This window comes from Oryctolagus cuniculus, chromosome 1, assembly GCF_964237555.1.
Source record: "Oryctolagus cuniculus chromosome 1, mOryCun1.1, whole genome shotgun sequence".
Classification (NCBI taxonomy): Eukaryota; Metazoa; Chordata; class Mammalia; order Lagomorpha; family Leporidae; genus Oryctolagus; species Oryctolagus cuniculus.
In genome coordinates this window covers 234,234,891-234,248,525 of record NC_091432.1, presented here as the reverse complement: position 1 = coordinate 234,248,525, position 13,635 = coordinate 234,234,891, and the positions used below count along the sequence as shown (strand labels likewise).

The window sequence follows — 13,635 nt, the reverse complement described above, 5'->3', positions numbered from 1 at the left end:
GATCTGCTGGGAGAAAGCAGCCTCTCACTTTCCACGTAGCCTGTGTCCTGCCCCGTTCCCGTAGCTCTGTTTGGAGTCCGACGTCCTGTTTTATCCAGGCGCCGGCTTTAGTTCTGCACTCCGTTTTCCCTGGAAGGGATGCGTGTTACATATGCATGTGCGCCTTATGAATTAAGATGGACTGCATTTTCTCTTGACAGTTTGGGGGAATTTTTCATACCGGTGCAAGGGCAGCCCGGAGGTAGTGTGAAGCCGACCTCAGGAGGCGCGGTTCTCTGGTCTCTGATCCGTTAGACTGTGTGCATCCTGGCTGCTGTGGAGGGGAGGCAGACGAAGACGGCAAGGCTGGTGAAGAGCCGTAGCTGATGGGTGACACGGGAAGTCGCGGCAGAGCCTTCCCTGTCGGAAGCCTGTCAGTGAAACCGGCTGCCCCAAGTGCTCCCTGGCCGTCGCGGTTGTGAGGCCGGGCGAGGGGTGAGCTAGGGAATCGGCAGGTGCCCAGGTCACAAGTTTGGTGGCCCGTTAGCAGGCGGCCCAGTCCTCTCCGCAGGGGAATGGGCCACCCAGGGCAAGTTAAACCTCGCCTTACCAGGCAGGGTGCTTAGTAATTACGGAAAGTAGCGACAGCCGTGCTGTGAGCCCAGCGCCAGCTGTCGGTCCTCGTTGAAGGCTGCATCGGGAGAAGAGAGTGAGCGAAGCCCAGCAGAGCTCAGGCTCCCCAGCCCCGGCTCTCCTGTCCCCTGTGACAAGGGCCGTGAAGGGGGCAGCCCCGCGTGACTGCGGACAGAGCCCCCGCCATGTCTCCGTCACAGTGCCGAGGCTGGCGCAGGCGGGGCCTAGAGAGGGCCTGGAGGGGCGGAGCGGATCTGCTGTCCAGTCTGCTTCCCCCCAGCCTGTGGCCGGCTCTCAGCCCTCGCCTGAGGCTCATGGCTTCGCATCTCGAGTCCAGTGCCAGGCTCGCTTGGCCCCTCTCAGACCACATTTCACATCCTTTCACATCTGAGACACAACCGGACCCCTGGCCTGGAGCCTGGCAGGACGCGAGTTCTGCCACGGCCCTCGGCGTGACCTCGGTTTCCCATCACATAGGGATGTGGCCATTGGCCTACACCCTGCAGCCCCAGGGGCCTCCGCTTCCAAGGTGTGGCAGACACTTGATCTTCTCTGCCTGAGCCTTGCCACACTCACAGGCCCTGGGCTAAAAAGCAGCAGTTGGGGTCAGCAGACAAAGCCGCCACCTGCAGTGCCGGCATCCCATATGGGCGCTGGTTCAAGTCCTGGCTGTTCCACACTTCCGATCCAGCTCTCTGCCATGGCCTGGAAAAGCAGTAGAAGATGGCTCAAGTCCTTGGGCCCCTGCACCCGCATTTGAGACCCGGAGGAATCTCCTGGTTCCTGGCTTTGGATCAGAGCAGCTTCAGACATTGAGGCCATTTGGGGAGTGAACCAGTGGATGGAAGACACCCCCCCCCCCGCCTCTCCTTCTCTCTCTGTGTACTCTTTCAAATAAATAAGTAAATTTTTTTTTTTTTAAGATTTTACACAGAGCGAGGATGGAGTTCAGACTGCTGGCTTCGGCCTGGCCCAGCCCCAGCCATTGAGGGAGTGAGCTAGTGGATGGAACAGAAGCCTGCCTGCCGTCCCATCTCGTCCCTCTCTCTCTGTCCCTCCCTTCCCCTTCTCTGCCTGGAAAGTAAAGTGAAGATCAATCGATTGATTTCTAAATGGGAGAGTTAGAAGATGATACTGTGACTGCTTCCCAGCTCCGGTTCTGTGATTCTCCAAGGCCACGTCCTGGCCCAGTGTCTCTCCTCGTCCCCGCACCTACTCCTCCATCAGGACCACAGGCCTTATCCCGTTCCTTCCTTGGAACCGGGACAAACAGGACCCTTAGCACTGTGCTGCACCTCCTGAGTCTGCCTCCCCCGACACCACGTCAGTTACCCCTCGGGGAGACCTGGGTATCAGGCTTCTACCTTGTTTGCCATGCGGGATAGCACCATGGCGTGGCGGGGATTTGTAGAACACCCCTCTCCTAAGGCGGGGCAGACAGTCCTGAGTGACAGCCCTGGGGCCAGCTCCTGTTGCGGACACCCAGGCTTCAGGCCAGGTTGGGTGCCCTGGTCCTGGTCAGCCCAGCTTCCTTGAACCCTGGGCCCAGAGTCTCCCCCACGTGGGAGGAGTAGGGTTGTGAGGGATCGCCTGCCTTGGTCTGCCAGTGGAGACGACATTCCTGCCACCAGATTCCTCGGGTTTCTCTAGGGGCAGAGCTGAACCAAGTGTTTTTCTCTGTTATTCTCAACTTCCCTCTTCTTGTGACTTGACATGACACTTGAACTAGATATGCTCAAAGTGCCACACAGCTTGGCAGACAACTGCTGGAAGGTCACACAGGAAGGGCCACTAACCACGGCGGAGCACTGCCCGCGCTGACGGGGGCGGGCGGGGCTGGCCTCCCCCAGGTGCACAGGGGCCCTCCTCTGCCTGTCTTTGCAGCGTGCCGCTTGAACGCTCACTGGACCGACGTGGAACGAGCAGGGAGCGAGCTCTTTGGAGACGCGCTGCTCCACATAGAAGAGGGTTACCGTGGTAACCGCAAGCCCGCTTCATCACCAGATGGCGTGAGCTCTTGTCGGTGGCGTCCGTTGCAGTTGCCAACAAGCAGCCTGGAGCCCTGGCAGTGGGTGCTTTGCTTCTGACTGTGGCCGGCATTGGCTAGTTTGTGGAAGGATGTCCAGTGGCCTGCGTGCGGCACATTGCCATATCGGTCCATCAGAAGTCCAGGGTCACTCCAGATGGGATGGAACACATAGGTGTGAGAATCTGACCTCCGTGGGGGACGTGGGAAAAGGCAGGCTGAACTCCGCCCCAATGGCCGAGTTGGCAGGGCTCCTGGTGCCGCGACCCCTCTGGGGGCCGCTCCCCAGCCACACCTCTTACGTCGCCCTCCCTTTCTGAACTCCCCAGCTGGCCTTCCGCTGAACAAACAGGGTTGAGCAGGTGTCTGCCTTCCCCTGGGCAGGGGCGCTGCCCTCCACCCGCACACCTGATGGCCGCCTCGGGGTCAGCGACGTGCTGGCCTCGCACCCTGCCCTCGGCTGTCCGACCCCGAGGCTCTCACACTTTCTGCTCCACAGTCACTCCCGGGAGCCCCCAGTCGTCCGGTCTTCAGGGCCCAGCGGCACCGTCCCCCACGCTCAGCCATGCCGCCAGCCAGAGTAGCAGGTCCACTGGCCCGCTGGCGGCAGCAGTTCTGGCTCGAGGTGTGACGTGGGTCTGAGCCCAGTCACGATAGCGGCCATGCTGTGCTGTTGCCTTCCACGGGCATGTCCTGGCCACTTGGGGGTGGGAGAGAAGGAGACCGTGGCTAAGCTTCCCAGCCACGAGGTGAGACTCCAGTCCAAAGGCAGCTGTCTGCAAAGCCTCGGATGCTGGGCTTCAGAACTGTGGCTTGCATGTGGTCGTGACCCAGCAGACTTGAGAAAACCGTCGTTCCCGGCTGTCCACGCTGAGCGAGCACCAGGGTCCTTGTGGCTCTGCATTGTCAAACCTCAGAGAGCTTTACCGATTTGAAAGATATTAAAAGTAAACCAAGCCGGCACCGCGGCTCAATAGGCTAATCCTCCACCTTGCGGGGCCGGAACACCGGGTTCTAGTCCCGGTCGGGGCACCGGATTCTGTCCCGGTTGCCCCTCTTCCAGGCCAGCTCTCTGCTGTGGCCAGGGAGTGCAGTGGAGGATGGCCCAAGTGCTTGGGCCCTGCACCCCATGGGAGACCAGGATAAGCACCTGGCTCCTGGCTTCGGATCAGCGCGATGTGCCAGCCGCAGCGGCCATTGGAGGGTGAACCAACAGCAAAAGGAAGACCTTTCTCTCTCTCTCTCTCTCTCTGTCTCTCACTCTCACTGTCCACTCTGCCTGTCAAAAAAAAAGAAAAAAAGTAAACCAGGGGCCGGCACTGTGGTGTAGCAGTAAAGCCACTGCCTCTAACGCCAGCATCCCACGTGGGCGCTGGTTCACGTCCTGGCTGCTCCAGTCCCGACCCATCTCTCTGCTATGGCCTGGGAAACCAGTAGAAGATGGTGCAAGTCCTTGGGCCCCTGCACCCGCGTGGGAGACTTGAAAGAAGCTCCTTGCTCCTGGCTTTGGATCGGCGCAGCTCAGGCCATTGCAGCCTTCTGGGAAGTGAACCAGCAGATGGAAGACCTCTCTCTCTCTGCCTCTGCCTCTGCCTCTCTGTAACTCTGCCTTTCTTTAAAAAATAAATAAATAAACCAGAGCAAGACTTCACCACCCTGGCTATGAACTACTGCAGCCCTCAGTGTCGTCTTTCCAAAAGTGTCAAACCTGAACACCTCACATGACGAGTGTGTGAGGGGGAGCAGGCTACCCTGCACCACGGGCGCCTGCGGCAGAGTCCAGCCTGCGGGGCTCACAGATAGCCCGGCTCCCTGCACAGAGGAGGTAGGAGACGGCTTATGAGACCAGCCAGGCACACCCAGGCACACTGTGTGGCTCTTGTTTGAGTTCTGAAACAAGCAAACTTTTGTGGTACTTAGGAGACTCAGATGAGTGGGGTCTTGGTAACGCTGCACAGGGATTGCTTGAGTCGGGGGCCAGCTCTGAGCGGAGGCTCTGTTTCCCAGGTCTTCATCTCAGAGATGTACCCTGCAGTATTTGCAGGTGAGGTGACTGACCCGTGCCTTCGCACGTTCACATCACTCAGGGGTAAAGGAGGTGTGGGTGGCCAGCGTGGCTGGAGTGGCCGGCAGGGGTCTTCGCTGCAGGTGTCTCCACCCCACCTCGCTCAGGTTTGTGTGGGGTTTTATGGCTCCGTGGTGAAAGTCTTGTTCAAAAGCCAGCTCAGTGGGCTACTTGCAGGGAGTGGGTTTCAGTTTATCTTGTTTCCATCCAGCAGCTTCCATTGCTGATGGCAGAGAGACGTCGGTGTGCTCGTGCCATCCTGGTTAGCACAACCTTATGGTTAGCAGCTTGGCAAATCCTTCCAAAAGCCTGTCCTGTTGGCGTAGTTACATTTCAGAAGGTCTCTCCTAAGGAGGGAACCTCAAATGTGGTGAGAGCTTTGTGGAGACTTGGATCCGGTGTCGGATCAGAGCGCTCAGGCACGCACAGCGGCTGACCCTGGCCTGGAAGGTGCATGGAGGGTGGCACGGTGCTTATGTCCTAACAGGAATTACATAGACAGATGTGATCTGTTATAACCTTGTTTAAAAACCGCGTATCTCTGGTAATACAAGTAATTGAGGGACACTTACCCTAAAACAGTGATGGTGATTATGTTTGGATGGGAAGACTGGGAACAAGGTAGGACCCCTGAGTGGTACGTGGTGGGACCGTATTAAAAGTATTTCATGGAATAAGGTGTTTGAGCATTCCCTTCAATGTAAGTACACGTGTCCTGTCCTTTGGCCTATTTATTTTCCCTGCCATTTTAGACGTACAAATAGACATCAACCTAGCAGTGAAGTTACTGAAGGAAAAAGATGTGGGGGTGGGCACTGGTGCCCAGAGCTAATCAGGGGGAGGGAGTCCAGGTCAGACTGGGGGATGGGGTTGCTGTCGGAGGCCGAGGCTCTGGTCTTACCCAGACCGGCAAGGCTCTCCCTCACCTGGTTCTGTGATGTTCACACCCCGGTGGGTCTGGGCCAGGTGGCCTCCCGGGTCTCTCTTCTCCAATTTATTTGTTTATTTGAAAGTCAGAGCCTGGCGCCGCAGCTCACTAAGCTAATCCTCCGCCTAGCGGCGCCGGCACACCGGGTTCTAGTCCCGGTCGGGGCGCCGGATTCTGTCCCGGTTGCCCCTCTTCCAGGCCAGCTCTCTGCTGTGGCCAGGGAGTGCAGTGGAGGATGGCCCAAGTGCTTGGGCCCTGCACCCGCATGGGAGACCAGGAGAAGCACCGGGCTCCTGCCTTCGGATCAGCGCGATGTGCAGGTCGCAGCGCGCCGGCCGCGGCGGCCATTGGAGGGTGAACCAACAGCAAAAAGGAAGACCTTTCTCTCTGTCTCTCTCTCTCACTGTCCACTCTGCCTGTCAAAAAAAAAAAAAGAAAAGAAAAAGAAAAAAGAAAGAGTTACACAGAGAGGAAGAGACAGAAATATCTTCCCTCCTCTGGTTGACTCCCCAAATAGCCGCAGCGGCCAGGGCTGGGCCAGGCCAGTGGGGCATCTTCCACTAATTTCCCAGGTGCATTAGCAAGGAGCTGAATTGGAAGTGCAGCAGCCAGGACTCCATCCCCTGTGGGCTGACCGCTTTACCTGCTGTGCCACAACACCGGCCCCGTACCAGGCCTCTTCTCTGAAGGGAAGACAGGGCCGGCAGGGGCCATGAGTGACGGCGCCCCACGAGCAGGCAGGTGCCGAGTCTGTTCCGGCGAGCGCAGCAGTTCGCTTGCCCTGCTGTCTGAAACTGCACTTGCTTCTCCTTTTCGATCCATAACACGTGCTCCAGTTCTGAGAGACCAGAGCGCTTGCCTGCACACCAGGGTGGTGCTCTTTGGTGGAGATAAAGCTCAGCCACTTCCCTTTTACCTCCAGACTTTGTCTGGTAGGAGTGGCTCAGCTGCGAGGAGTGCGGCGCCCGCCTTCACTCTCTGTTGTGCTGCTCCGTACTCCGCGGCTGTGCAGGGCCCGCAGCAGGACGAAGACAAATGTGCTCCCTAACCCCTGCATCCAGAACCCGGGACCCTGGCCTGGAAGAGGGCGGTCTCCAGTGGGCGGGTTGTGAGCACAGGAAACCTGTCCTGAGCGTCCAAGCCAAACAGTATGAAGGGCTGCAGGGCGGGGCGCTGACTGGTGGCCAGAGTCTGTTCTGCAGTGCCTCAGGGTCGCGCCAGGGCTCCGGGGAGTCCTCCCAGCCCCGCCCCTTGTGATTGCACGTCCCAGTAAGCCGTGCTGTCTGTGTGTTTGCGCCCTGACAGGTGACCTTGGGGAAGGTGTTGAAGGTCGTCGTGGTCATGCGGAGCCTCTTCATCGACCGCACCATCGTGAAGGGCTACCACGAGGACGTCTACACAGAGGACGGCAAGGTACACGCCCGCCGCTCTCTGTGTCCCGGCACGGATGGCCCAGGGTCCCCGGTGAATGCCCCGCATATGAAGATGAGCGCTGCGTGAGCCCTGCCCGGGGTTTTCCCCAAGCCGCCACCGCCCTCGGCTGCATCTCTAACTCACTCCCTAGACCCCGGCCGCCTCCCTAAACGTCTCTTCTGAGGAAGGGGCTCTTTCTCCCCCAAGTCAGACAGCACGTCAGTAGCCCAGGGGTCAGCATTTTGCTTTTCGAGGGTTGGAGTTAGGGAGACACAGCCTGGTGACGCCCGTTTTCCATGAAAGAAGCAGGTAGCCCCCAGCAAGCCGCAGTGCATGGTGGCGCAGTGGACGCGACCCGCAGCCCGTGGGCGAGCAGAGACCCCGCTGGTTACAGCCGGTGTGCAGCAGGGAGATGAGAAGGAGACGTTCAGAAGGCTGAGCGATGGCCGGGCCGGTGTCCTGAGGGCGCGAGGCGGCCGCGAGCTCTGAGTGAGGACGGGAGACTCGGCGCCCTGCCTTGTGCTGGCCTCCGGGTTTGCCTTATTCAACTGCCCCGTACTGAGGTGTCCCAAATAATACATAGCAGGCACGCGCTTAGCACTGTGCCGCCTGGTAAGCCCCCAGCGGCAGACGGCTAGGATCTTATAACACACTGAAGGGAAGTGGGAAGTGGCCTGCTAGGGAGCCCTCTCTTCTCTGTGTCACCCCCGCTCGGCCATTCCCAAGTGCCCCACCCCCAGTCCCCCAGGCTCTCTTGTCCTCCGTCCATTCCCATGCAGTGACCACTCGCGACTGCTTCCTCGTCAGCCCCCGCCCCGGTGTCTCTCCAGTCCAGCCTGGCCCCGCCCCGTCGTCCGGCTCCCTGCTGACCTTTGCTGGCCTCCCTGCACAAGCCTTCCTAGCCAGGCCCCGGCTGTCAGCAGGTGCCGGCAGGCCTCCCTCTCACCTCTGCAGCAGGGCCCAGCCGTCTCCTGTGCATTCGGTTCCTGCTGTTTCTGAACCGAGTAACCGCTTTGTAGTGGCTCCCGTAGTCCTCAGCCACACTTCCCTCCACCATCCGGCCCTCCTGGCTTCCAGGGCCATCTTCCTGAGATTCACACCACGCGCCCAGGCCTCTGGCTGCGTACCCCCTCCCCGTTGCTCGAAGCAGGATAGTAGGTTGGGAGTAGGTGACGTAGCAAGCGTGGCAGACACAGCGTGGAGCACGGCCTGCAGGCTGCTTAGCCGCGGAGATCCTTGGAGCCCGTGGTCGCCTCTGCCGTGGAACTCCATCAGCAGGAATGCGCCCTGGGCAGGGCTTTCCCGCCTGGCTGACCACCAGGTTCTTTTGTGTATTCCTTTCATCTCGGGTCATGCTGTGATGCTGGCGTCTTGCGGAACATGCTTCTGAGAACCCAGCAAAAACCTGGACAAGACCCAGACTCCTTTGCAAGGCACAGAAGTGCCTGATGGCTGGGCCCTGCCTGCCCCTCTGGCCTCGTCTGCATCGGCCTCTCTGCGTCACATCTCACATTCCAGTCTTACGTGCCAAACTCTGCCTCGCAGCTGCCTGTCGCGTGCCCTTTGCCCCCTGCCCTGCGACCCTCACCCTTCCCTCGACAGGGACGTCATGCCGTCCCTGTTCACCTGGCAGCCTCACTCCAGCGCCATGCTCGTGAGTGGGTTCCTGAAGCAGCCCGCCTGGGTCTGCCTCTGCTTGTGCCAGAGCCGCCAGAGCCGCGCTCGGCAGGTCTGTGGGATCGTGAAGTCTCTTCCCAGGAACAGAAATGCCGGCAGTGCTGGCGGGCGTGGTCAGGGCCATGTGCTGGGCATTTCCTAATGAAGTCCTCCAGACAGTATCATGACCCGGTGCTGCTGTGAGTCTCATTTTTCAGCTGAAGAAACTGCCCACGGCCGCCGGGGCGGAGCCATAACCTGCACTGGCCGGGAGCTCTTCGAGGGCGCAGTCCCCAGGCTGTCTCTCCGTGCCCGGAGCACAGGGCGCGGTCCCCAGGCTGTCTCTCTGTGCCCCGTGGAGCCTGGGAGGGCGTCGGGGAAAAGCAGAGCACGGGAAGTGGAGAAGGGAGAGACGGAGAGTAGGAGGAGTAGGGGTGTTGGTGTTCTGAAGGAGTCAGAGGATAAAGGACACTCACACTCACGCACACTCACACACACACTCACACACTGCTGATGAGAAAACAGCTCGGCGTCTCCGTCCGTCAGGAGAAGGGGGTGTGCTGTGCGTCGGGAGCCGTGTGGCCTCAGAAGTCTGGTGGGACAGGAAGCACTCTTCCAGCCGCAGGCCTGCCAGGCAGTGAGCAGGGACCTGAAGCCGGAGTAGCCAGGCTGCTGCCGGGGACTCCACGCCGGGCTCGCTCATTTGTTTTGTTTTGCTTCAGAGCACTTTACTGCTGATAAAAATAGAACCACCCGGCACCAGGGATCCGTTTTGAGTGCTGGACCTGGGGGTATGTCTGCGTGCTCACATGTACTTACCTGCATGCAGGCACGTGCACTGGTGTTGAGGCGTCTGGCACATCCCAAATGGAGCTGCCCGTCTGGAGGAGCCCCGGAGCCGAGGGCGTGGCCTGCGGCGCAGCTGGTTGGGAGCAGCCCTGCGTCTGCCGCGTTGTCCCGGGTGGCTGCAGGGGTGTTTGCTGCAGGCTCCTGGAGAGTGGCCTCAGATGCCCCGCGTGTGGCTCGGGGAGCTCCTGCGGCTGCACTCTGCCTGTGCCGCGGCTGTCCCCAGGCCCAAGGCCGTGGTGCCTTCTAACAGGCTCCATTCCCCCTGTGGCTGCAGCCATGGCCCAGCACCGCCCCAGCCCCCAGCCCCGGCAGGATCTCTCCCCATCAGAATCCATCACTTGCAGGGACCCCCAGCGCCACCCTGACATGCTGTCTCCTTACCTGGGAGGCGCAGTTTTGATGCCAAGCAGTAGTGGCCCGAGGCTTCTAATAAGAAACAGAAATGTTGTTCAGACTTAGCAGCGGCTGGGCAGGGCACCCGGGGCGCAGCCCGCGCTGTGACTCAGCACGTTAGACAGCAGAATTTCAGATGAGTACCTGGCCATTGTCCTGATCTTATAGCAGTCAGCCTTCGCGGAAAAAAATACAAGTGTCTCGGGTGAATTTATCTTATTAGGGGATTTGGGTTATGTTAATGCCATAGCTTCATTAATTACCCCATATCAATAAGAAAGGCAGCTGTTAGCCTCCCAGTGTAAGAGAGGAATAGAAATGGTGGTATCAAAGGAAACCTTCAAAGACAGCCCGAGCTGTCTCCAGGGTAATTTCTGATCCCTGCATTCTTCCCACTTCAAAGTTGGGGTGTGTGTGTGTGTGTGTTTGGGTCGAGCGGGTTGGGGGAAGCTGGAATCTGATTTCTCTAATAAGTGTTGGCATCAGCCCCGTTTGATATTAGATGCAGGGAACATTTTGATTTGTTATAGCCTTTGAAATTGTTCAGACGACCTTCAGAAAAATGGCCTCTTGTTACTTCTGGGGAGAAGGGCGAGAGCCGGGAAGGGGAATCCAGTTTAATTCACATGCAGAGGGTGCCCTAAAATTGTGCTTTCAGCAGTTTTTTAGTAACAAATGCGTGTCCTGATTGAAAGTGAAAAGCTGAAGAATAATAGACCCGTGGCCCTGCGTGGCTGGGCGAGACTTGTCCACTCCCCGTCCCCTGGGAGGGTGGGACCCTGGGACTGCCTGCAGGGGTCACAGGCAGGAAAACTTGGTGACCCCAAGGGTGATCCCTCAGCACGCTGGTTTGTAGCACCCTCGACAGCCGGGCGTGACGTACCTGTCGACCTTGCCAGCTGTCAGTAAAAGCTTTCAAAGTTGAAACCATCACTCAGCCCGAGAACTCCACTTGGAAGTGTCCTCTCAGATCATCTAAAATTCATCGTGCAGTTTTTTTGAAATGAAATAAAGAATTGATAACCTTCTGATACGCTGCCAACATTTTCACTTGCTGCTAAGTGAATTTTCGTGGCAATGATTGTCGCAGCAGCAGGCCTCAAAGCAGACAGCGGTGTCGAACACGGCAGGAGCGCCAGCGCTCGGCGCCGCCCCTCCCAGCCCGGAGCCAGGCCTGGGGACGGGGACCTGTGATGCCAGACGAGTCGGGGCCCCCGCTGAGCCTCAGTTTCCTCCTCGGGGCTGGGAGATGATTGGTCTCGTGCCCGTGCCCATGCCGACAGGATGTGAAGAGTGAGTGCCCGCCCCGTGGCTGGGCTGCAGCTGACAGCGTGGTCATCCTCAGAGTCCGAAAGGCCTCGCCCGCCTGCTGGTGTCCCGACCTTCTGGTTGTTGCTTTTGGTGACTGATTTGGATTTGTCACCATCCTCACCTGTTCCTCCTGTGCCGAGGGGCCTGGATGTTTGTCCTGAGAGCAGGCGTGTGTCTTGCCAGCACAGTGGTCCTCTGAGAGCAGACCATAGTCCCACCCTCGAATCTCGTGCCGGGCCCCTCTTCTGGAAGCCTCACTGGAGACAGCAGGTGCAGCCACCTGCCGGGATTTCACAGCCCTCCAGGTTCCACAGCTTTCTGACGCTGCCCAGCACCAGGGTGCTCCTCGCCTCCTTCCTGCACCGTGGTTCTGAATGATCTCCAGTTCGTTGTGTTGAAGGTCGCGGCTTCCAGAATGTTCCTTTTTTGAGCACTGCGGTCAGTGGAAACTTGGTGGCTATGCCCACCCTTTTCAGTGAATGACCGGAGGAAGTAAACACCGGATCAGATCAGTCCTGGCTCCCTGGAATGAATTTCTAAGATCTTCTTGGCCCCTGAGTAGGGCAGGGCACCGACTCCAGACGCTCTGCTAAATGGCTTTCTTTGGCATAAATCTAGCAGAAAAATGGAGCCCGTGCCACCTGCCGTGCATTCGCAGCTAAAGGGGAGCCCATTGTTCTCAGGTCCCCCTTCTTAGCAGGGACGGGCATGCCGGCAGGTAAGCGGCCGCGGCTGTCTAAGGTCCCTCCGTCCCAGATGGCAGGAACTGTTCCCTGGGGCCCTGAACAGCATAGTTAAGCCTTCTTTCAAAAGAGCAGCTCCCTCCCTCTGAATAAGCGGCGTGTGTTTTGCGAATCCACAATTAGGCTGGAGAGTCCATCTCTTAATTAAACCTGTGCCTGCTTCTCTCCAGACGATTTTTCATTAAAACATTTTGCTTCTTAACGTGATTCTCTCCTGCAGGTGAAAACTCAAACTTCTCAGTCCTCGGAGTCTTTGTTCTTTTTTCCCCTGTTTTCCGTGGATCTCGGGGTGTGGGTGTGGGTGTGTGGGTGGGGGGGTGGGTGGGTCTGCTCTGTGTGATGTGAGCGGGCAGAATCCCCGGAGAAGCTGGGACTGGGAGGCGGCAGCTGTGAGCCTGCGCCGTGAGGACAGCTCTGTCGGTTCCAGGTTCAGACCGATGTTGCTCTCCCTAAGATTTAGATTTAGAACCTTCGGTGTCTCCGTGCCGTCCTGGCCGTGCACAAAGTCATGCTCGTGCCGCCCTGAGCGTTTTAGCAGGCGCAGAGGGAGGAGCTGGGACCCAGGAAGGAGACGATGCGAATAGTGGGCGGGGGGCCGTGGATGGACGTGAGCCACGTCTTCTGTCGTGTACCCCGGAGCCGGGCTGACTGAGCCTCCACCAGGAGCCCTGCAGAGGCCTTCTCTCCCTGGCCTCTGTCCCGGGGTCTTCGCCAGGCATTTCTGAGGGAGGGGGTGTGAACAGGAGGATGCCCCGGGAACCAGTTCACAGCCCAGCCTTTTCCTTTGCAGAGACAGATTTCCAAAAGCCAGGTTTGGGTGTTGTCCTTGGTCAAAGGCAACACTTCTTGCCCCGTCCACTGGCTTCTCCGGCCCCGATAGCCACGGCTCGGCTTCAGCCCGGCCACCAGCCAACCCCAAACCCGGTCCCAGGAGGTTCATGGCCAGGTGTTGCAGTTCCCTCACCTTGTGACCTCTTGATTAAAGTCGACTTTTTAGCACCTGTGGGGCTCACTGAGGGCTCCTCATTTACCCAGCACTGTGTCGGGGCTGTTCCTATTTTTGCCACCCTCCGCTTGTTCTGAATTCTTGAAGCGGTGGGAAGACATTGATTGGGCTTGTACAAACCCGTAAAACTCAGATGGCGTTGGGTGTCCCAGGTGTGACCAGGTGCCACCTTGGCCTGCAGCCTCTGGGTTTGTGAAGTAGGGGTGCCTGAGACCAGGGTTTCTGACCGGCCAGGCGTCACATTAGCTCTGCGAAAAGAAAGACAAAAAAGGCTCTTGAACTGACTCCAGACACAGCAGGGATCCGTATACTAAAAAACCATAATAATAACCACAACAATCCCCCTAGGGGCTCCCGATGCCCGGCCAGTTTGGGCAGAGCCCGTGAGACCATCTGGAGGAGGTGTCTCCGGGTGACCCTGGGCCGCTGAGTGCCTCTGAACCCTTGCCACGCCATCCGCAGAGTCAGATTATGAACGGAACCTGAGTGTGGAGGGCCCAGGGCAGGGCCCAGCACAGGACAAATGCTGGGCAGACGCTGGGCAGCCGGGAGCTGCCGGCTCCCTCCTGTCCGCAGAGGCTGCTGGGGCCTGCTGAGGGACCCAGGGGGCAGGCAGTGGGGGGAAGATTAGCC

At 58.8% G+C, this 13,635-nt stretch overlaps 1 protein-coding gene across 1 annotated transcript in view; it reads left to right on the top strand.

Annotated features, from left to right (window-relative positions):
- Nucleotides 1-13,635, top strand: part of MED27 (mediator complex subunit 27) — a 211,955-nt gene that overhangs the window by 184,633 nt on the left and 13,687 nt on the right. The window contains exon 5 of the mRNA XM_002721943.5: nucleotides 6,937-7,044. Coding sequence (XP_002721989.1) covers nucleotides 6,937-7,044 — 108 coding nt within the window. The remainder of the gene's footprint in view (nucleotides 1-6,936; nucleotides 7,045-13,635) is intronic.